The 22,567-nt window shown below is 45.0% G+C and overlaps 1 protein-coding gene across 2 annotated transcripts in view; it reads left to right on the top strand.

Moving 5' to 3' along the window:
• Positions 1 to 753: 753 nt before the first annotated feature.
• Positions 754 to 22,567, top strand: part of slc39a4 (solute carrier family 39 member 4) — a 53,533-nt gene continuing 31,719 nt past the window's right edge. For both annotated transcript variants that reach the window (XM_038798672.1, XM_038798671.1), the window contains exons 1-4: positions 754 to 1,080; positions 17,313 to 17,606; positions 18,933 to 19,143; positions 22,180 to 22,346. In XM_038798672.1, coding sequence (XP_038654600.1) covers positions 862 to 1,080; positions 17,313 to 17,606; positions 18,933 to 19,143; positions 22,180 to 22,346 — 891 coding nt within the window. In that variant the 5' untranslated portion in view covers positions 754 to 861. The remainder of the gene's footprint in view (positions 1,081 to 17,312; positions 17,607 to 18,932; positions 19,144 to 22,179; positions 22,347 to 22,567) is intronic.

Below are 22,567 nucleotides of genomic sequence, written 5' to 3'. Positions count from 1 at the left end.
AAGATGGGATTTCACCGTAACTGTAGAAAGGTATGTGGAAGGCAAGACACCAATAAAGATTGTCAATGTTAAAAGGTTAAGCCACCTTTTTACACTTTTGGAGGTCGGTCGTCATCTGCATTTCCAGCATTTTGCGTTTTTTGAATTTGTATTTAAACTTTTATTTTAAAAAGACACCAGGTACACACAGTGCACAGTACGCTGACGGTATATGATTTGGAGGAAACCTAATAAGTGTGACGGGGGATAAAAAGTAAAACAATTTGGTTGGAAAGTTAAGTTACAAAATGCAGCAACGAAACCAAGTGTGAAAGGAAATTGAATGCGCTAAAGTAGGGAGTGGAATGTTGTTTTGCAGTGGCAGGGTGAAGTATTGATTTTAACATCCTTGAAGTCAGAGTGACATTTTGTTTACCTCCAATAACTTATTAAAGAGAAGTGGCCAGGCGGCTTGGCGTGTACTGAGGTGCAGGAAATAGACTTGGATTGTGCTCACACATTTTTAAATTTGTTACTTCCAGAAATACTTATTCATGGAAATAAAATCTATATGCTCAGGTGAAAGTGTTTTCTTTGAGAGCCCAAAAGTTGGGTCTCTCACAAAAGTTAAATTTCCAAACCTGGGAGTTTCCTTTTAGTGTAATGGCTGACATCATGAATCTTTCCCTGGCCAATCAAGAGACAGAGTGGAGGGGGGGTGGGAGGGGGGGAACATTTGTCACAAAGTTAGTTATAAAGCCTGACAACTTTAACCCGCGGTCATTTACATCTCTTCCCATTGAGGCACTCAAGGTCTCACTGAATAAGCTGTTGGGTGGGCAGACGGGAGAGATCCTTTGCTTTTTAATTGTTTGCTGAGCTATGCTGAGTCTGTCTCTACTGCTCCCTGTGGCTTTAGCTGTCCTAAAGCAGGCAGCTTCGCAGGGAAATGGATCTCTCTTCATCTCCGAACAAGAGGTCTTCAAGAGAGTGGTGGATCTCTTGGCCCCAGAAGAAGACACTTTGAGCGAAGCGGTTTTCACCTCTTTAATACATATCTTAGGGAACCGTGTGCAGTGTTCTGAGGTGTCGTGTGAAGAGGTAATTTCAAAGCTTTCTGATCATTACATACAGGGGACAAACTCCAGTGCAGACTGCTGGTGCCACCTGAAGGTGGCTCTAAGCATTAACTCAGCCTTTTACTCAATGTTTTAAATTGCATGACTAAGATGTTGTAACTACACATTTTGTGTTGAGTTTTATATGTAGACAGCTGCCTAGATGTTCTTAAGTAGGAATTGTTCGGCTCCATTGAGATTTTATGAATATTTAAGAACAGTTTTGGAGAATTTCTCCCTTCAAATCTGTGCATTGTCTAACTTCATTATCCAAAATGGTATTTGTTAATTGGGGCTGTCTGGCGGTGGTGGTTGGTGAGGAGTTTGCAGAAGGGTGGGGGGGTGGGCGGCAGATTGGCGACAGTTTATTTTCCTTATTAGCGACAATGCTCAGATGTTGGCGAGCGTGCGGAGAATATTTGCTGAAATGGTTCTGGGATTGAAGAACTTCAGTTCATGTAGACAGTCCGGGGAATCTGGGATTACTCTCTATAGAGACCAAAAGATCAGGGGGAGATTTAATAGAGATGTGCAAAATCAGGGAGGATTTTAACAGAGAAATAAAGCGATATTGTCTGAGTACCAAAGCTTTGTTTTATTTCTTCAAGTTCTTGCCTTCCATGCTCATGTGTGGAAACGCGATTGCATCCTCTGCTAACTTTGTTTATAAAAATATAGCTGGTGTACTATAATTATCCAGAAAAAAAGGTTATTTCCACACATCAGGTTGTTGACTAACGCCTGATAAATAGCAGCTTTGTGCAAGAAGACATTTTAAAAAGCACGAGAAAGAATTCTAATTATTCACGTTACTGAGAAACAATTGTTGGGACTTTTGTTTGCGTGACTTGATGGAAACAAATCCACTCATTTCACAATGGCTTGAAGAATTCACCCTCTAGCAACTGAGGAAATGTGACAAATGGTAGTACATGAGCTTGCAGAGAGATAAGGGAGAGATTCTGGAGACATGCGAGGGACTGGGGGATCTACGTCAAGCAAGGTAACAAACCTGGAGTGCCAGCCAGGAGCAGGAAAGTGTGACACAATATCAGAGGACAATGTTTAAGAGAGACTTACATTTCATGCTCTTCATGACCGCCAGGCATCTCAAAGAGCTTTAACAGCCGATTAAGTACTTTTTGAAGTGTAATCCCTGTTGTCATATAGGAAGCACAACAACCAATTTGCACACAGCAAATCCCTTCAAACAGCAATGCGATAATGAGCAGATAAACTGTTTCAGTGATGTTGATTGAGGGATATATCTTGACCAGGACACCTTCCTCATTGAAATAGTGACGTGGGATCTTACACATCCATCCAAAGGTAGCACAATGGTTAGCACGGTTGCTTCGCAGCTTCAGGGTCCCAGGTTTGATTCTGGCTTGGGTCACTGGTTTGTGCACGTTCTCCCCGTGTCTGTGTGGGTTTCCTCTGGGTGCACCGGTTTCCTTCCACAACTCCCGAAAGACGTGCTTGTTAGGTGAATTGGACATTCTGAATTCTCAGTAACGTCATTGCAGTGTTAATGTAAGCCTATTTGTGACAATAATAAAGAATATTATTATTAACACAGGCAGTTGGGCATCCCAAAGATGTCACCTCCAACATTCTAGCTCTCCCTCAGTATTACACTGGAATGTCAGCCTGGATTATTGTGCTGAAGCCCTAGACTGAGACCTTGAACCCAGAACCAGATGCTGGAGTGCTGTCAACGAAGGCACGGCCGACATTCAAATATACCCCAGGCTATTTCAACAATTTAATTTGTTTCCTGATTTAGTACTTTCAGATGACATGATGGAACTTACTTTGTTCAAGTCAAGCCTCTATACATTAAAATAGCTGGTTGTTTAAACAGCAATGAGAAAGTCTGAAAACAAATCCTTCCAATGATCACAAAATCTGTTTGAGGTTATTACCATCGGTGAAGCGGCTGGTTGCCAAGCTAGACAAAAGGATAGGAAACAAATGTTCCTCAGTTTAGAATAATTCAAAAGCCCTGTTGACAAAACTGGTTGAGAAAATATTAGGCTTCCCACAGTGAAAGTGAGTGCCAGTGGATTTGCCATCGTCACTGTCTCGGGCAGTTAATGGCCTGCTTCCATTCTGTGTAACAACTGCTCCATTCAGAGAGATAATTTCTCCATTGTGACCCTAAACCTTAGAAATTACAGAATGTGAAAGGATCGCACCAATGGTTCCCCATGCAAGTTACCAAAAACCACTCCGATTCATTGCCGGGGTCAATTTGATGCACAGACTTGGAAGTTTCCTCTGCCCAGCTTGTTTCGAGGCATTGTTGGTGTTTAATCCATGAAGGACCTCAATTGGGGTGACTGTGGGCATGCTGCCCCTCGACCCTACCCTGTACAACTGAGGACAGTTTGAGGGTGGGCAGGTTACCCAGGGATTTATAACCCCATTCCTCCCCCCCAAAAAAACCCTGCCTTCAAACCCACTGGCCCCTGGTCTTAATGCTTTACTTCTGGGTCAGTAAGAGCTCATTAATTGGCTGTTTCATTTTAAGCAATTTTGGCCCTAAACGCTGGAACCCCTCACAAAACCTCTCCAAATCCCGCTCTCTCTTCCTATAGGACCATTCCTTAAAACCTACCTTCTCGACTAAGCATTTGGTCACCTGTCATGGATGTGTACGTAAGAAATGATCATCTTCTGCTGCTTCATCAATGACCCTCCCTCAGTTGGAAGTAGGGATGTCATCTAATGAGGGTTCAGTTCCATTCGAAACTCCTCAGATACTAACGCAGTCCTTTTCCGTATGCAGCAAGAAGATCTGATCAATATCAGGTAAATAACATTCATGCCACACATGTGCCATACAATGACCATTTCCAAGAAGTGATAATCTCTCAATCGTCCCTTGACATTCAGTAGAATGTTTATCACTGAATCTCCCATCATAAGCAATGTGCCTGGAAGGTGGGGTGGCACGGTGGCATAGTGGTTAACACGGCTGCCTCCCAGCACCAAGAACCCAGGTTCAATTCCGGCCTTGGGTGACTGTCTGTATGGAGTTTGCACTTTTTCCCCGTGTCTGCGTGGGTTTCCTCCGGTTTTCTCCCACAGTCCAAGGATGTTGGTTTCTTTCCTCTATCTTTTCAAACAGGTTCATTCAACAGCAATGAGATGAGTTTGCATGTCAGCTTTATACATGATACAATTTCACAAGCTATCCCAAAGTTCATAATTGACCAGAAACCTATACTGAACCAGTCCAATAAACACTGTGATTGAGAAAGCAGGTAAGATGTGCATGCTGGATGTTCTGTGGCAAGTAACACACCTCCTTACTTTGAGAGGCAAAGTAGCGCCAGGGACCCGGGTTCGATTCCCGGCTTGGGTCATTGTCTGTGCGGAGTCTGCACGTTCTCCCCGTATCTGCATGGGTTTCCTCCAGGTGCTCCGGTTTCCTCCCATAGGTCCCATGCCTGTTAGGTGAATTGGACATTCTGAATTCTCCTTTTTGTATCCGAACAGGTGCCGGAGTGTGGCGACTAGGGGATTTTCACTTCTGCCAGGGATTCAGGAGGGTATGTGGGCATGCATGTGGAAAAAAGTAAAAGTTAAAATCTCTTGGGTTCTCAGAGACACGGTCATTGCTCACCCTGACCGCTCATGAGGGGAATGTCGAAGGGCCAATTAGTTTATTTAGTGGTATGCACAGGCCATCAAAGGAGCTGGTGTTGTGGCACAATGTGTCGCGTTCCTCCCTGTGAACGCCACCTAGGAACTGATGGGATGTTTATAACATGGCCAAACAGGTTGAATATTAACCTGCAAATCCTTCCAACACACACCAAAAGCAGGTGGTGGTGGGGGAGGTTTCAAATCAACCACTTTTGATTTTCTAGCCAATTAAATCTATTTCAATGTGAAACAGCTGGTTATATTTAATTGTATAGTTCCTTTTTCTTACATACTTTAATAGAATAATATTCACACTTGCATAGTGTATAATATTTGTATCCCAGGCTGCTAAGTGAGACAAGGGAGGAAATAGCTGGGGTGCTGGCAATAATTTTCAATTCCCCTCTGGCCACAGGAGAGGTGCCGGATGACTGGAGGATAGTCAATGTGTTATCTTTATTCAGGAAGGGAGTGTGATGATAAGCATAAAGCAGTTCTGTACATAATGTTCTGCACGACCTCCAACCACTAGGGGGCAGTGTAAACCCACCACGTGATCCTGTGGCTGGGAGTTGGGAATAGGTTGTGCTGGAGGATAGACACATTTTGCAGTAGCTCTACAATATTATTTAGTGTTAGTAGTTTATTATTTTATTTATCCTAGTTATATTTATCACGCAGTTGTTTCATAATAAATTATTTAAACTAGATGTTCTGTAGTTCATCATTCACTTTGGCCAGTCTACAGAACATGAGAGGGGGGGGAAGGGATAAACCTTCAAACTTGAGGCCAGGCAGTCCAACCTCAGTGGTGGGGCAGCCCAGTGGTGTAGTGGTTAGCACTGCTGCCTCACTGCGCCAAAAACCCCGGTTCGATCCCGGCCCCGAGTCACTGTCCGTGTGGCGTTTGCACATTCTCCCCGTGTCTGCGAGGGTCTTACACCACAACCCAAAGATGTGTAGAGTAGGTGGATTGGCCATGCTAAATTGCCCCTTTATTGGAAACGTTTTTTAAAAAAGTGGCGGGGAAACTATTGAAGGCAATTCTGAGGAACAGAATTAATCTGCATTTGGAGAGGCAGGGGTTAATCGATTGGATTGGATTGGATTTGTTTATTGTCACGTGTACCGAGGTACAGTGAAAAGTATTTTTCTGCGAGCAGCTAAACAGATCATTAAGTACCTGGGAAGAAAAGGGAATAAAAGAGAATATATAATAGGGCAACACAAGGTATACAATGTAACTACATAAGCATCGACATTGGATGAAGCATACAGGGGTGTAGCGTTAATGAGGTCAGTCCATAAGAGAGTCATTTTGGAGTTTGGTAACAGCGGGGAGGAATCTGTTTTTGAGTCTGTTCATGCGTGTTCTCAGACTTTTGTATCTCCTGCCCGATGGAAGAAGTTGGAAGAGTGAGTAAGCTGAGTGGGGGGGATATTTGATTATGCTGCCCGCTTTCCCCAGACAGCAGGAGGTGTAGATGGAGTTAATGGATGGGAGGCAGGTTCGTGTGGTGGACTGGGCGGCGTTCACGACTCTCTGAAGTTTCTTTCGGTTCTGGACCAAGCAGTTGCCATTCCAGGCTGTGATGCAGCCAGATAGGATGCTTTCTATGGTGCATCTATAAAAGTTGGTAAGTGTTAATGTAGACATGCCGAATTTCCTTAGTTTCCTGAGGAAATATAGGCGCTGCTGTGCTTTCTTGGGGGTAGCGTCGACGTGGGTGGGCCAGATCAGGTTTTTGGTGATGTGCACCCCTAGGAATTTGAAACTGCTAACCATCTGCACCTCGGCCCCGTTGATGCTGACAGGGGTGTGTACAATACTTTGCTTCCTGAAGTCAATGACCAGCTCTTTACTTTTGCTGGCATTGAGGGAGTGATTGCTGTCGCTGCACCACTCAACTAGGTTCTCTATCTCCCTCCTGTATTCTGACTCGTCGTTATTCGCGATCCGGCCCACTATGGTCGTATCGTCAGCAAACTTGTTGATGGAGTTGGAACCAAGTTTTGCCACGCAGTCATGTGTGTACAAGGAGTAGGGGGCTAAGTACACAGCCTTGCGGGGCCCCGGTATTGAGGACTATTGTGGAGGAGATAGAACATAGAACAGTACAGCACAGAACAGGCCCTTCAGCCCTCGATGTTGTGCCGAGCCATGATCACCCTACTCAAACCCACGTATCCCCCCTATACCCGTAACCCAACAACCCCCACCCCCCCTTAACCTTACTTTTTAGGACACTACGGGCAATTTAGCATGGCCAATCCACCTAACCCGCACATCTTTGGACTGTGGGAGGAAACTGGAGCACCCGGAGGAAACCCAGATGTTGTTGTTCATTCTTACTGATTGTGGTCTGTTGGTCAGAAAATCGAGGATCCAGTTGCAGAGTGGGGAGCCAAGTCCCAGGTTTTGGAGCCTTGATATGAGCTTGGCTGCGATTATGGTGTTGAAGGTGGAGCTGTAGTCAATAAGTAGGAGTCTGATGTATGAGTCCTTGTTGTCGAGATACTCTAGGGATGAGTGTAGGGCCAGGGAAATGGCGTCTGCTGTGGACCGGTTGCGATGGTATAAGAACTAGGAGCAGGAGTAGGCCATCTGGCCCCTCGAGCCTGCTCCGCCATTCAATTAGATCATGGCTGATCTTTTGTGGACTCAGCTCCACTTTCCGGCCCGAACACCATAACCCTTAATCCCTTTATTCTTCAAAAAACTATCTATCTTTACCTTAAAAACCTGTAATAAAGGAGCCTCAACTGCTTCACTGGGCAAGGAATTCGATAGATTCACAACCCTTTGGGTGAAGAAGTTCCTCCTAAACTCAGTCCTAAATCTACTTCCCCTTATTTTGAGGCTATGTCCCCTAGTTCTGCTGTCACCCGCCAGTGGAAACAACCTGCCCGCATCTATCCTATCTATTCCCTTCATAATTTTAAATGTTTCTATAAGATCCCTCCTCATCCTTCTAAATTCCAACGAGTACAGTCCCAGTCTCCTCAATCTCTCCTCATAATCCAACCCCTTCAGGTCTGGGATTAACCTAGTGAATCTCCTCTGCACACCCTCCAGCGCCAGTACGTCCTTTCTCAAGTAAGGAGACCAAAACTGAACACAATACTCCAGGTGTGGCCGCACTAACACCTTATACAATTGCAACATAACCTCCCTAGTCTTAAACTCCATCCCTCTAGCAATGAAGGACAAAATTCCATTTGCCTTCTTAATCACCTGTTGCACTTGTAAACCAACCTTCTGTGACTCATGCACTAGCACACCCAAGTCTCTCTGAACAGCGGCATGCTTTAATATTTTATCGTTTAAATAATAATCCCGTTTGCTGTTATTCCTACCAAAATGGATACCCTCACATTTGTCAACATTGTATTCCATCTGTCATACCCTAGCCCATTCACTTAACCTATCCAAATCCCTCTGCAGACTTCCAGTATCCTCTGCACTTTTCGCTTTACCACTCATCTTAGTGTCATCTGCAAACTTGGACACATTGCCCTTTGTCCCCAACTCCAAATCATCTATGTAAATTGTGAACAATTGTGGGCCCAACACGGATCCCTGAGGGACACCACTAGCTACTGATTGCCAACCAGAGAAACACTCATTTATCCCAACTCTTTGCTTTCTATTAATTAACCAATCCTCTATCCATGCTACTACTTTACCCTTAATGCCATGCATCTTTATCTTATGCAGCAACCTTTTGTTTGGCACCTTGTCAAAGGCTTTCTGGAAATCCAGATATACCACATCCATCGGCTCCCCGTTATCTACTGCACTGGTAATGTCCTCAAAAAATTCCACTAAATTAGTTAGGCATGACCTGCCTTTTACGAAACCATGCTGCGTCTGCCCAATGGGACAATTTCTATCCAGATGCCTCGCAATTTCTTCCTTGATGATAGATTCCAGCATCTTCCCTACTACCGAAGTTAAGCTCACTGGCCTATAATTTCCTGCTTTCTGCCTACCTCCTTTTTTAAACAGTGGAATCACGTTTGCTAATTTCCAATCCACCGGGACCACCCCAGAGTCTAGTGAATTTCGGTAAATTATCACTAGTGCATCTGCAATTTCCCTAGCCATCTCTTTTAGCACTCTGGGATGCATTCCATCAGGGCCAGGAGACTTGTCTACCTTTAGCCCTATTAGCTTGCCCATCACTCCCTCCTTAGTGATAACAATCCTCTCAAGGTCCTCACCTGTGATAGCCTCATTTCTATCAGTCGCTGGCATGTTATTTGTGTCTTCCACTGTGAAGACCGACCCAAAAAACCTGTTCAGTTCCTCAGCCATTTCCTCATTTCCCATTATTAAAACTCCCTTCTCATCCTCTAAAGGACCAATATTTACCTTAGCCACTCTTTTTTGTCTTATATATTTGTAAAAACTTTTACTGTCTGTTTTTATATTCTGAGCAAGTTTACTCTCATACTCTATCTTACTCTTCTTTATAGCTTTTTTAGTAACTTTCTGTTGTCCCCTAAAGATTTCCCAGTCATCTAATCTCCCAGCAATCTTTGCCACTTTATATGCTTTTTCCTTCAATTTGATACTCTCCCTTATTTCCTTAGATATCCACGGTCGATTTTCCCTCTTTCTTCCGTCCTTCCTTTTTGTTGGTATAAACCTTTGCTGAGCACTGTGAAAAATCGCTTGGAAGGTTCTCCACTGTTCCACCATAAAGTCTTAGCTCCCAGTCTACCTTAGCTAGTTCTTCTCTCATCCCCTTGTAATCTCCTTTGTTTAAACACAAAACACTAGTATTTGATTTTACTTTCTCACCCTCCATCTGTATTTTAAATTCCACCATATTGTGATCGCTCCTTCCGAGAGGATCCCTAACTATGAGATCATGAATCAATCCTGTCTCATTACACAGGACAAGATCTAGGACCGCTTGTTCCCTCGTAGGTTCCATTACATACTGTTCTAGGAAACTATCGCGGATACATTCTATAAACTCCTCCTCAAGTTTGCCTTGACCGACCTGGTTAAACCAATCGACATGTAGATTAAAATCCCCCATGATAACTGCTGTACCATTTCTACATGCATCAGTTATTTCTTTGTTTATTGCCTGCCCCACCATATCGTTACTATTTGGTGGCCGATAGACTACTCCTATCAGTGACTTTTTCGCCTTACTATTCCTGATTTCCACCCAAATGGATTCAACCTTATCCTCCATAGCACCGATGTCATCCCTTACTATTGCCCGGATGTCATCCTTAAATAACAGAGCAACACCACCTCCCTTACCATCCACTCTGTTCTTCCGAATAGTTTGATACCCTCGGATATTTAACTCCCAGTCGTGACCATCCTTTAACCATGTTTCAGTAATGGCCACTAAATCATAGTCATTTACGATGATTTGTGCCATCAACTCATTTACTTTGAATGCGAATTGCAGTGGATCAAGGCGTTCTGGGAGTATGGAGGTGATGCGCTTCATGATCAACCTCTCGAAGCACTTCATTACGACTCAAGTCAGGGCCACCAGACGGTAGTCATTGAGGCACGTTGCCTGGTTCTTCTTTGGCACCGGTATGATGGTGGTCTTCTTGAAGCAGGTGGGGACCTCGGAGTGGAGTAGGGACAGGTTAAAGATATCCGCGAACACCTCTGCCAGCTGGTCCGCGCAGGCTCTGAGTGCACGACCAGGGATCCTGTCCGGGCCCGTCGCCTTCCGAGGGTTCATTTTCAGGAAGGCCGATCTGACTTCGGAAGCTGTGATGGTGTGTTGTGGGCTGCTGGGGCACTCGACAGCGGATTGTTGGTTACTTGCTCGAGCCGAGCATAGAATGCATTGAGTTTATCGGGGAGGGGTGCGCTGCTGCCGGAGATACTGCTCGGCTTTGCTTTTTAGCCCTTTATGTTGTTTAGTCCTTGCCACAACCGCCAGTCAGCATGGTTTTGTTAAGGGGAGGTTCATATCTGAACAACTTGATTGAATTTTTTGAAGAGGTGACCAGGTGTGTAGATGAGGGTAATGCATTTGACATAGTCGACTTGGACTTCAGCAAAGCTTTTGATAAGGTTCCACATAGGAGACTGTTAGTGAAGGTAAGAGTCCATGGGATCCAAGGAAAATTGGCAATCGTTTCCAAAATTGGCTGAGTGGCAGGAAGTAGAGCGTTTCTGACTGGAAGACTGTGTCCTGTGGGGTCCCGCAGGGATCAGTGTTGGGGGCCTTGCTGTTTGTGGTTTATATAAATGATTTAGACCTGAATGTAGGAGGGTTGATCAGCAAGTTAATGGATGATACATAAATTGGTGGGTGGTAAATAGTGAGGAGGATGGCCTTCGATTACAGGATAGACGGGCTAGTCAGATGGGCTGATCAGTGGAAAATGGAATTCAATCCAGATAAGTGTGAGGTGATGCACTTGGGCGGGACAAACAAGGCAAGGTAATACATGATAAATGGCAGGACCCTGGGAAACAACGAGGATCAGATGGTACGCATGTGCACCGGTCCCTTAAGGTAGCAGAGCAGTGGATACGGTGGTTAAATAGGCACAAGGTATACTTGCCTTTCTTAACCAATGCATAGAGTTCAAGAGCAGGGAGGTTATGCTGAACTGTATAAAGCATTGGTTAGGCCACAGTTAAAGTATTGTGTGCAGTTCTGGAATCTACATTATAGGAGGGATGTGATAGCACTGGAAATGGTGCAGAGGAGATTTACCAGGATGTTGCCTGGGCTGGAGAGTTTTAGGTACTTGGATTGTTTTCTTTGGAGCAGAGGAGACTGAGAAGGGACATGATTGAGATGTATAAAATGATGAGGGGCATAGATGGAGTAGACAGGAAGAAACCTTTCCCATTGCTGGAGGGATCAATGACCAGAGGGCATGGATTTAAGGTAAGGGGATGTGAGGAAAACCGTTTTTACCCAGAGGGTGATGGGAGTTTGGAACTCACTGCCTGAAAGGGTGGTAGAGGCAGAGACCTTCATAACATTTAAGAACTATTTAGATGTGTACTTGCTATCACATGGCCTCCAAGGCTATGGGCAAAGTGCTGGGAAATGGGATTAGTATAGTACAGGTGGTTGTTTCTGACCTCAGACTTGATGAACAGAAGGGCCTTTTCTGTGCTGTATGACTCTATTTGATAATACCTGCTAATCTCCACAAATTGTAAATCAAAAATAGAAAAGCAGGTGTTTGAATTCTTAGGGAATCTGAAGTTTGGTAAAGATGCACGGTAGCACAGTGAGTAGCACTGTGGCTTCACAGCACAGCGCCAGGGTCCCAGGTACGATTCCCCGCTGGGTCACTGTCTGTGTGGAGTTTGCACGTTCTCCCCGTGTCTGCATGGGTTTCCTCCGGGTGCTCCGGTTTCCTCCCACAGTCCAAAGATGTGCAGGTTAGGTGGATTGGCCATGATAAATTACCCTTAGTGTCCAAAAAGGTTAGGAGGAGTTATTGGGTGACAGGGATAGGGTGGAAGTGGGGGCTTAAGTGGGTCGGTGCAGACTCGATGGGCCGAATGGCCTCCTTCTGCACTGTATGTTCTATGTTCCATGATCGGATCCATTTCACTCCCTTCTTGAAAGACACAGTAAATTGGCAGATAGCCACTCCTTACTTTATAACAGACATATTACAGATTTTCTCAGTGTTGGTTATGTTATATATTATATTTCTATCATTTGCTGATTTTTAAAATTTCAGAATCATGTGTGTTGATTGTAAAAACATTAATTGCTTTATGCTAACGTCTGAGATAATGTAGGCCGAGACATGAGACTCAGCAGGAAGGACCCTGCAGATGGGGTGACTGTTTTCTGCCCAGTTCAGACCCGTGTGAGGACAGAGTTTAAAGAGCACTCGTATCACACAGAGCAAGGTCTGTTGAGGAAAATTGCTGTTGGATCATCAGGTATTTGTGATAACCAAAGTTGTAACACATTGGCCAACATTGTAAATTTTGTTTTAGGATTCAGAAAATCATTGTAAAATGAACGTGTGTACTTTGTTCTCTCATTTGCCAATGTAATTGGCTCTTTGATTAGATTCCAACTTGTAGCTTATTCCCAAGTGCCATGGTTCAGATGATATATATACATGTTATATAAACTATAGTCTGAACTCCTTATAGCTGGCAACTGATGCCAAGCAAATCTTACCCAGTAAAAGGATTATGTCTGAACTGGAGATAGACATTTACCTGGCAAGCTCCAGAACTTGCCCTGCCAATAGTAACTAATGTCTGCAGAAAATACCCAGCAGGCCAGGCAGCATCATGAAGGACGAGTGGGACAGGCAGCTTGCCATTGGCTGTCAGCAGTGTTTTCTGGTTGGGTTGACGTCTACAGCAATTTGTGTGGCTTGTCCGACCCCACCACTGGGTGGGGTGGCCATGGGTGGGAACACTGAGGTGTCTCAAACAACCTGTGGGGTTTTCCTTGCTGTTCATAACTCGTCCGAGACAATGACAGGTTGTGACGCCTTCAAACCGTGAAACGGACTCATTGCAGTCATGTCTCGGTGAAGGACTGCATATCTCACAGCACATATCCTAAACGTATGCCCTTCCAATTCAATGCCTTGCACTTCATTCACATCGGTCTGCAGTTCCCAGTTGTCAGCCCCAGTCTTCACTGTGGCTGTGGAGCTGCACTGGCTGCTCCACCTGATGAGGCTTGCTGTCAGTCAGTCAATCCTCAATCAAATCTAGGATTCTACCCCAAACCCCTGCGATCTCACATTCTGGATCAATCTGTTATGCGGCACCTTTTCAAACGCCTCCTGGAACCGTCAGGGTGTTGAAATTGGGGGATTCTGCGGTGGTAATGCCATTGAATGTCAAGGGACTGTGGTTAGATTCTCTCGAGAAGTCATCGCCTAACATTTGTGTGCCACGAATGTAACTTGCCGCTTATTAGCCCAAGCTTGGATATTGACCAGGTATTGCTGCAATTGCACATGGATTTCTTCAGGTCTGAGGATCACAAATGGTGCTGAAAATTGTACAAATATCAACAAACATCCCCACTTCTCACTTTATGGAAAGGAGGTAATTGATAAAGCAGTTAAAGATGGTTGAGCCTAGGTCACTATCTGAAGGATTCCTGCAGTGATTTCCTAGAACTGACCTCAAACAACTGCAACCATCTTCCTTTGTGGCAGGTACCGACTCCAGCCAGCGGAGAGTTTTCCCCCTGATTCCCGTTGACTCCAGTTTAGCTCGGGCTCCTTGATGCCACACTCGGTCAAATGCTGCCTTGATGTCGGGGCAGTCACTTCTCACCTCATCTCTGACATTCAGCTCTTTTGTCCATGTTTGAACCAAGGCTGCAATGAGGTCAGGAGCTGAGTGACCCTGACAGAACACAAACTGAGCGTCAATAAGCAGGTTATTCCTAAGCAAGTGTCGTTTGACAGCACTGTTGATGACCCCTTTCATCACTTTACTGATGGAGAGTAGACTGATGAGACAGTAATTGGCTGGGTTGGATTTGTTCTGCTTTTTGTGTACAGGACACAGCTGGGCAGTTTTCCACATTGCCGGATGGATGCCAGTGTTGTCGCTGCACTGGAACAGCTTGGCTGGGGGCGTGACAAGTTCTGGAGCACAAGACTTGTATCATTGTTGGAATATCGTCAGGGCCCATAGCCTTTGCAATATCCAATGCTTTTGGCCGTTTATGATCTGGAATGCACTAGATACATGTTGGCAGAAAGCCGCAGGATAATGGTATTTACTGGATAGTTATTTCAAAGGGAAATTACAGGCACAGTGGGTTTGTCAGTGCTGCACATTTCTACCTTCACCTAATGAAGGAGCAGCGCTCCGGAAGCTTGTGATTTTAAGCAAACCTGTTGGACTTTAAGCTGGTCTTGTGAGACTTCTTACCATGCCAACCCCAGTCTAGTGTCTGCATCTACACATCATCGCACATTTCTATGAGCACTCCCAGTTTGCATTGCTAATAGTATTGTGACGTGGAAGAAGGAGGGTTCTTAACTTGGTGCAGTTTGGGAATCTATGGACTGACACTGTGAATAGTGTTATTGTTAATAACAGGGTGGGGTTGAAGTGGCCTGACAAGTGAAATTAATTGAAACTGATATTCCTGCACAATTTCCTGGTTGTATTAGTGGGCCAGATCTTTCTGGAAGAATAATTGCAGGTTATTGATGCTCGCCTTTATTCATATGCAAATAGCACAGAAATCTCAAGGGATTAAGAGTCGTGCTGTGCATGCAAATCTTCAGAACTGGCTGGGGTGGATTGTGATCGGGCGGAGAATGGAAAAACAGGATTGGCGCTGGGCGCCAGGGAATTGGCAGAGCTCATTTCAAACAAAGGACACTTGCACCATTGCCACTGGAATCTTCCCTGGCACACAGCAGCTCTCCAGAGTAGAAGCCTCACCAGTAACACTCTCAGCTAGCCCACCCGAATATCACGAGATGACTCCTCTCCAAGCCTTGTGGGCGGCATGGCAGCACAGTGGTTAGCACAGTTGCTTCACAGCTCCAGGGTCCCAGGTTTGATTCCCGGCTTGGGTCACTGTCTGTGCGGAGTCTGTAGAATATGAGAGGGACAGAGTCTGTTTGGCTCACTCTCAATCTCTAGATGCTCACTCACCAATCACGTGAGTCGGTGATTGTGTGTTGGTGCGTGGGGGTAAGGGTGAGTTTGAATCCTGAGACTGTGAGTGTGCCAGAGACACATACACTTCCCACGCTCACTCCTCCTCCACACTTCCACAATCACTCCCTCCCTCACTTCTTCCCTCTTTTCTCCATATTTGACACTCACTCCTTCACTCACTCACTCTCTCCCTCACTGCCACACACTCACTTCCATACACTCATTCACTGCCACACACACTCACCCCATCCCCCTCACTCTCTCCCTCCCTCACACACTTCCACATTATTCCCTCTTTTCTCCACACTTCCAAACTCACTCTTCCACACCCTTATGCAGGGAGTCCTTTTATCCTCAGCACGTATCCCCCACCTCCGACTTCTTACCATTGCCTCCAGTCTCTACCGACTTGCCAGGTGAGTCTCTCCTTCTCCCACCCAGCCCAGCCTGGAGCGGGTTTCTCACACCCCCCACCTAACCCTGCCTGGAACGAGCGTCCCTTTTCCTTCACCCGGTCCAACCCGGAGCCAGTCTGTCCTTCCCCCAATTTTTGAGAAGCGACCGGCTCAGTTCAAGGTAAGTAACCGAGAGTGTTCCCACAAAAAGGCACGCACCCTCTCAGCTTTAGTTCAAAAACTTTCATTAAAAAACACAAAACAACTACCAAGCCACCACTGAAGGAATGGGGCAGGGTGGCCCCCTCTATTGGCGGCCTTTGGCTGTAATCTCATCCAGGCAGGCCTGCCATTGGGTAGCTCCAAACAGACTGCCTCCCCCATCATGTGGGGAAATTGGAAACCTCAGTTATGCTCCTTAATCCTTGTTTAACAAGACTCTTAAGAATAGTTGACTCATGTTGACCAGCCTCCCCGAACAGGGGCCGAAATGTGGCGACTAGGGGCTTTTCACAGTAACTTCATTTGAAGACTACTTGTAACAATAAGCAATTTTTGTGGTTTCCTGACCCCGTCCACCTCCCTTGCCGACATTAGTGGTGCCCGGAAATTCAGCCTACAGGAAGAGCATTAGTTCAGTGAGCCGTTCTGTGGTTGATGCTTTCTGCTGAAATCATACGGTCTGCTGTATTAATCGAGATTTTTCCCCCATTTACTTTGCACAGGTTCATGACTTTATTAAAATGGCACACAGTGGAACTTCTGCCCTCTTGACACAGACTCTCATGCATTCAGATATATATATTCATTTGTCTAGCCAAAGTCCCATCGTCATTTACGTCCATTAGAGAGAGAGAGTTTTTGGTCACTCTGCAAGCATGGGGAAGGGGGGCAGAACCTCTACAAACCACCACAGTCGGTACAGGGATTGAACCCACATTATTGGTGTCATTCTACCACACACTCTAGCCAGCCAGCCCACTGAGATAACCTACCCCACATAAAAGCACAAAGCACACATGTGTAGCGTAAAGGGTTCATGTTAAATATATAAATTGAAACGTCTACATCAGCAGTGTTGCAAGATCACATGGCCATATAGTGTGCTGAGGGATACTTCCGTGTGAAGCCTCATGCCAAGTACGTGGTTATAGGAATATTCAATAAAAGTTAAAGTTTACTGGAGCCTTGGCTCCAGTAGCCTCTATCAAGCCTGGCCAAGGACAACCCTAGCTAAGTTTCACAATGATGATAACAGAACATGGCATTTGCACAAATATACAAATGTACAGACACAAATATATACAAATACACATATAAAATATGCATTTGTATCTGTGTGCATTTTTTAAAATGTGCATTTGTATACAGATACACACATGTACAAATTCACATACACAAATATTTTGACAAACACACAAATATATAGACATTAACGCAAACGCACATACGTTATTGGTAGATGACAGTATCCCCTTTAATAAAGAAACTGTCTGATTGTTTACAACCTTCTTCCCTATCTTTTCTCAGTGTTTCTCAGCAAATGACCTTTTTGAACTCGCCAAGAAGAACAGGAGTGACACAAAACCACTGACATCCAATGACTTTTTCCGAATTGCTCCTGGATTGCTGCTTTTCCTGAGTAACCCACAGAAAGAATGCAAAGTTATACAGTCCGGGAGGTGGAACGAAGCAACGCTGGCGTTCACAGAGGGTCTAGTGATGAAAAATAACATCAGCCAAATCCCTGACCCCACCCATCACCAAGTGGAAGAGATACTGGAGGCAATCCAGAGGAACTACCTGACAGTGGCCAAAGGTCAGGTAAGTAGGGGGTGGCACTCTGTGCATTTTCTCTTTTCAACAATTCAATCGGTTAACGTCAGCATAACCTTGAACGACACACCACACTAAAATCATTAGCCGGGCTGCACTTTGTGTGAACTAATTTAGAACCTTAAATGATTGATTACTTAAACAGCCAGTAAAGCATTAAGATCAATTCAGGAGATCAATGGCTCATATAAATTGAGGCAAGATTATAGCAAAGGAACACCCTATAATATTATAGCAAGGATGTGGAGATGCCGGCGTTGGACTGGGGTGAGCACAGTAAGAAGTCTTACAACACCAGGTTAAAGTCCAACAGGTTTGTTGGACCTTCACCTGAGGAAGGAGCAGTGCTCTGAAAGCTAGTGTTTGAAACAAGCCTGTTGGACTTTAACCTGGTGTTGTAAGACTTCTTATTATAGCAAGAGAACAATGACATCCATTATTGCAAAGCTTTGTCAGTTCCTGCAGATCACAGACATCAGGCAAAACATTTTTGTGTTACATGGAACGTACAGCACAGAAGCAAATCATTTGGCCCGCCTCGTCTGTCCTGGTGGTTATATTCTATACAAGCCTCCTTTTACTCCATTTCATCTAATCTCATTGGTCAGTGCTGAGCATGTGTTTCCAGGGTGGAACATAATTACAAAATTTTACACCTTGAGTTAAGTTACATCTTGGGCGTGATCTACTGGCTGCATCCCACCGGAACCAGGGCAGGTTCCGGCTGGTAGATCTTGGGAGAGGGTTGCCCACCCCCGGATTGCCAACAGCTGTTAAGCGTTGCGAGATCCAACCAGAACTTGGAAGGTGTCGCAATTTGGATCCTGCCCACAATGGGCAGGACCCAGTCTGGCATAGCTAAGTGAGTTTAAAAACCCACATAGTCGTGCTCGTGCCTGGATCGAGCAGCCATCCGGCATCTACTGGCCTCGCCAAGGAGACCCCAGCCGACATCGTTCAGTACTGGGTCACCACAAATGGGACCAGATGGAGCAGTACCTGTGGCGTCTCCCAGATGATTGGTGTCCTCCGGGTGGTCAGCCTCCGGGCAGGGTGGCACCCAGGCACTGCTGGTGCCACCCAGGTGCCAGCCTGGCACTGCCAGGGTGCTCAAGTGGCCCTGCCAGGCTGGCAGTGGCACTGCCAGAGTGCTGGGCTGACCAGTGCCAAGGGGTCAGGCTGTCAATTTGCCTGCGCCGAGGATTGATAGACTAAGGCAGAATTTGGTGATATGAGACAAGCACAGAATTAAAAAGATTACCAGATTAGTTAGATACTAGTTATGTTAATCAATTACTTTCTTTCTAACTGCAGCCCTGTGTCAACGTGTCTCAAATCTTAGAAGAGTCGAATCTGGGTTCTGATGGATTGACAGAAGATGAAATCAGCCACTTTTCTGCTATTGTGCTCTATCATGTTCTTCAAGGGGATTGTATACTCCAATACTTACTGCCTGGCCCTGAATACTTCCTGGATTTTATTTTTCGCACCCACCATAATGACTCTGCAAACATCACTAGAACCGGTAAGGACAATATTCTCCCATTCAGCTTTCGGTTAGGTAGCGGTGAGAATGGGATCGGTACACGAGAATAGGGAAGTGAGAGGGCAGCGTCATTCTCAGTAGACTTTGGAGCATAAAGGGACACTGTGCCTCACTGGCATTTCGCAGTGACTCCGATTTTAACTAAGCTACACTTGGCCTGGGAGTTTCTGACAGTTCTACTGCTACTCCCTGGTCAAGAGAACAAAAATAAATTTCCTAGGTTTTATATTTAACAATATATTAATAGTCCTAAAACAGTAGAACTGAATTTATATCTGACATTAGGCAGTAGAATCATTGATATTGGAAATATAGCACAAATAAAAGTAAGCAAATAAATCCAATGGTAACTTTTAAAAGGGAATATTGGATAAATAATTGAAAGTTAAATATTTAGAAGGTGAAAGAACAGGGGTCTGAGAGACAAAGATCTAGGATAGGAACAGGAGGAGGCCATTCAGCCCCTCGAGCCTGTTCCGCCTTCATAGTTGACGTGATCTAACTCCATATCCCTTAATATTTTTGCTTAACGAAAATCTATCTATCGCAAATTTAATATTAACAACAGTTCCAGCTTCAACTGCTGTTTGTGGGAGAGAGTTCCAGACCTCTCCCACCCTGTGTGTGAAGAAGTTCTTCCTAACATCTCTCAACGGTCTGGCCCTAATTTTTAGACTATGCCCCCGAGCTCTAGAATCTCCAACCAGTGGAAATAGTTTTTCTTTATCTCCCCTGTCTTTCCCTGTTAATATCTTCAATACCCCTTAGCCTTCTAAATTCCAGCAAAACAGGTCTAATTTGAGTAATCTCTCCTCGAAACTCAACCCCTGTAATCCAGGTATCATTTTTGTAAATCTACACTCCCTCCAAGGTCAGAATATCTTCCAAAGGTGTGGTGCCCAGAACTGCTCTCAGTGACTCCAAGTGGGGTCGAACCATAGCTGCAACATAACCCCCATGTCTTTATACTCCAATCCTCTAGATATACGGGCTAACGTTCCATTAGCCTTTTTGATTATTTTGTACACTTGTATGTGGCATTTTAAGAATCTACGTGCCTGAACGCCCAAGACTCTTTCAACATCCACTGTGCCTCTTTCCATTTGGAAAGTACTCTACTCTCTCCTTTTTTGGTCCAAAATTGATAACCTCACACTTACATTGAATTCCATCTAACACCTTGTCTGTCAATATCGCCTTGCAATTTTATGCTATCATCTAGACTGTCTACAATGCCACTTTGTATCATCAGCAAATTTGGGGATACGACTTTCTATGCCATCATCCAAGTCATTACTGAATAGCCTGGATAATTGAGACCCTAACACAGATCCCTGTGGGACACCACCTCCTGCCAGTTAGAGTAATTATCCATTGTCCCCACTCTCTGTCGCCTGCCCATTCAACCAATTTCTTAACCATGTCAATAATTTGCCCTTAGCTCCGTGGACTTCCAGTTAACAGTCTCTTATGTGGGACTTTATCAAATGCCTTCTGGAAGTCCATATAAATGACATCCAGAGCCATTCCCCTGTCTCCTGCCTTAGTGACCTCGTCAAAACATTCAATGAAATGAAATGAAATGAAAATCGCTTATTGTCACGAGTAGGCTTCAATGAAGTTACTGTGAAAAGCCCTTAAAAGCCCAATAAGATTAGTCAGGCACGACCTACCCTTCACAAATCCACGCTGGCTCTCCCTGATTGGCCAAGATTGACTCCAGCAATTTCCCCATCACAGATGTTAGGCTAACTGGTCTGTACATCCCTGGTTTCCCACTTCTTAAAAAGCAGAGGCACAATGGAATTAATGACCTATCTCTGTGCTGTAAGATTTTACAATTCTCTAAGCTATCTGCAAACGATAATCCAACTATTATCGTTGGCTGCCACTCGAAGGTAAGGCGAATGTGAGTGGAGGAGTGAGGCAGCTGACTCAGCTGAACCTATTCCATGTGGCGATAAGTGGATGGTTGGCACTGTTGGTTCACAGCTCCAGGGTCCCAGGTTCGATTCCCGGCTTGGGTCACTGACTGTGCGAAGTTTGCACGTTCTCCCCGTGTCTGCGTGGGTTTCCTCCGGGTGCTCCGGATTCCTCCCACAAGTCCCGAAAGACATGCTGTTAGGTAATTTAGACATTCTGAATTCTCCCTCAGTGTACCCGAACAGGTGCCGGAATGTGGCGATTAGGGGCTTTTCACAGCAACTTCATTGCAGTATTAATGTAAGCCTACTTGTGACAATAAAGATTATTATTAAAATTCTCCTATTCAAGAAAGCAGGGTTAAGAGAAAACAGGGAACTTATAGACCTGACATCAGCAGTAAGGAAAACAATGGGATCTATTATTAGGGATGTGGGAACAAGGGATATGTAGATGGTGTGGGAAAATGAAGCCGAGTTAGGGGATCAACCATAATCTTATTGAATTGGCAGAGCAAACTCAAGGCGCTGAATGGACTAATCCTGATTTTTCTTATGACCACGTCAAGTAGTTATAAGACTACTTGAGGAGCGGTTGACTAAACTCGGTTTGTTCTCACCGGAACGACGGAGGTTAAGGGGCAACCTGATAGAGGTCGACAAAATGATGAGTGGGGAATAGACAGAGTGGATAGTCAGAGACGTTTTCCCAGGGTTGAGGGGTCAATTACTAGGGAGCATAGGTTTAAGCTGCGAGGGGCAAGGTTTAGAGGAGACAAGTTTTTTACACAGAGGGTAGCGGGTGCCTGGAACCCGCTGCTGGAGGAGGTGGTGGAAGCAGGGACGATAGTGACATTTAATGGGTATCTTGACAAATACATGAATAGGATGGGAATAGAGGGATATGGACCCAGGAAGTGTAGAAGGTTTTAGTTAAAATGGGCAGCATGGTCGGCACAGGCTTGGAGGGCCGAAGGGCCTGTTCCTGTGCTGTACTTTTCTTTGTTCGTAGTACTGAATGGGCCATGACGTGCTTTCAGAGGGTTTGAAAGATGCTATATAAACGTAAGTTATTTTGTTTCTTGCATTTCAGACCTTGAAGACGTAATGGATAAAATTGGTCTGCCTCATAATAAATATGAAGTTTCCATAGCTCATGGGGATGAAGAGCACGAGGATGAGCACCATGATCACAGGAATGTGCCATCTGAAAGTCTGGAGAAGGAGGATGGCAATATAACCACCAGTAGCTGGGACATGGTAACTACATTCCTAGTAACACTCCTTTAAGTGACTCTCTTCACCAACAATCGCTGTTACAAGTCTGTCAGGAAACCTAGTATTTTCACCCCGATTGCGATCCACGCTGCTGGAAGTGCATCTCTGAAGAGGATAGAAAGCTAATATATCAGAGCTTGCTGCTGTCTATGGCGTACTCACTGGCTTCACCATCAAAATTGCTGTGCTAAGAGATTATTGCT

Source organism: Scyliorhinus canicula, chromosome 5 (genome assembly GCF_902713615.1).
Source record: "Scyliorhinus canicula chromosome 5, sScyCan1.1, whole genome shotgun sequence".
Lineage (NCBI taxonomy): Eukaryota > Metazoa > Chordata > Chondrichthyes > Carcharhiniformes > Scyliorhinidae > Scyliorhinus > Scyliorhinus canicula.
This window is presented reverse-complemented; position numbering and strand designations above follow the sequence as displayed.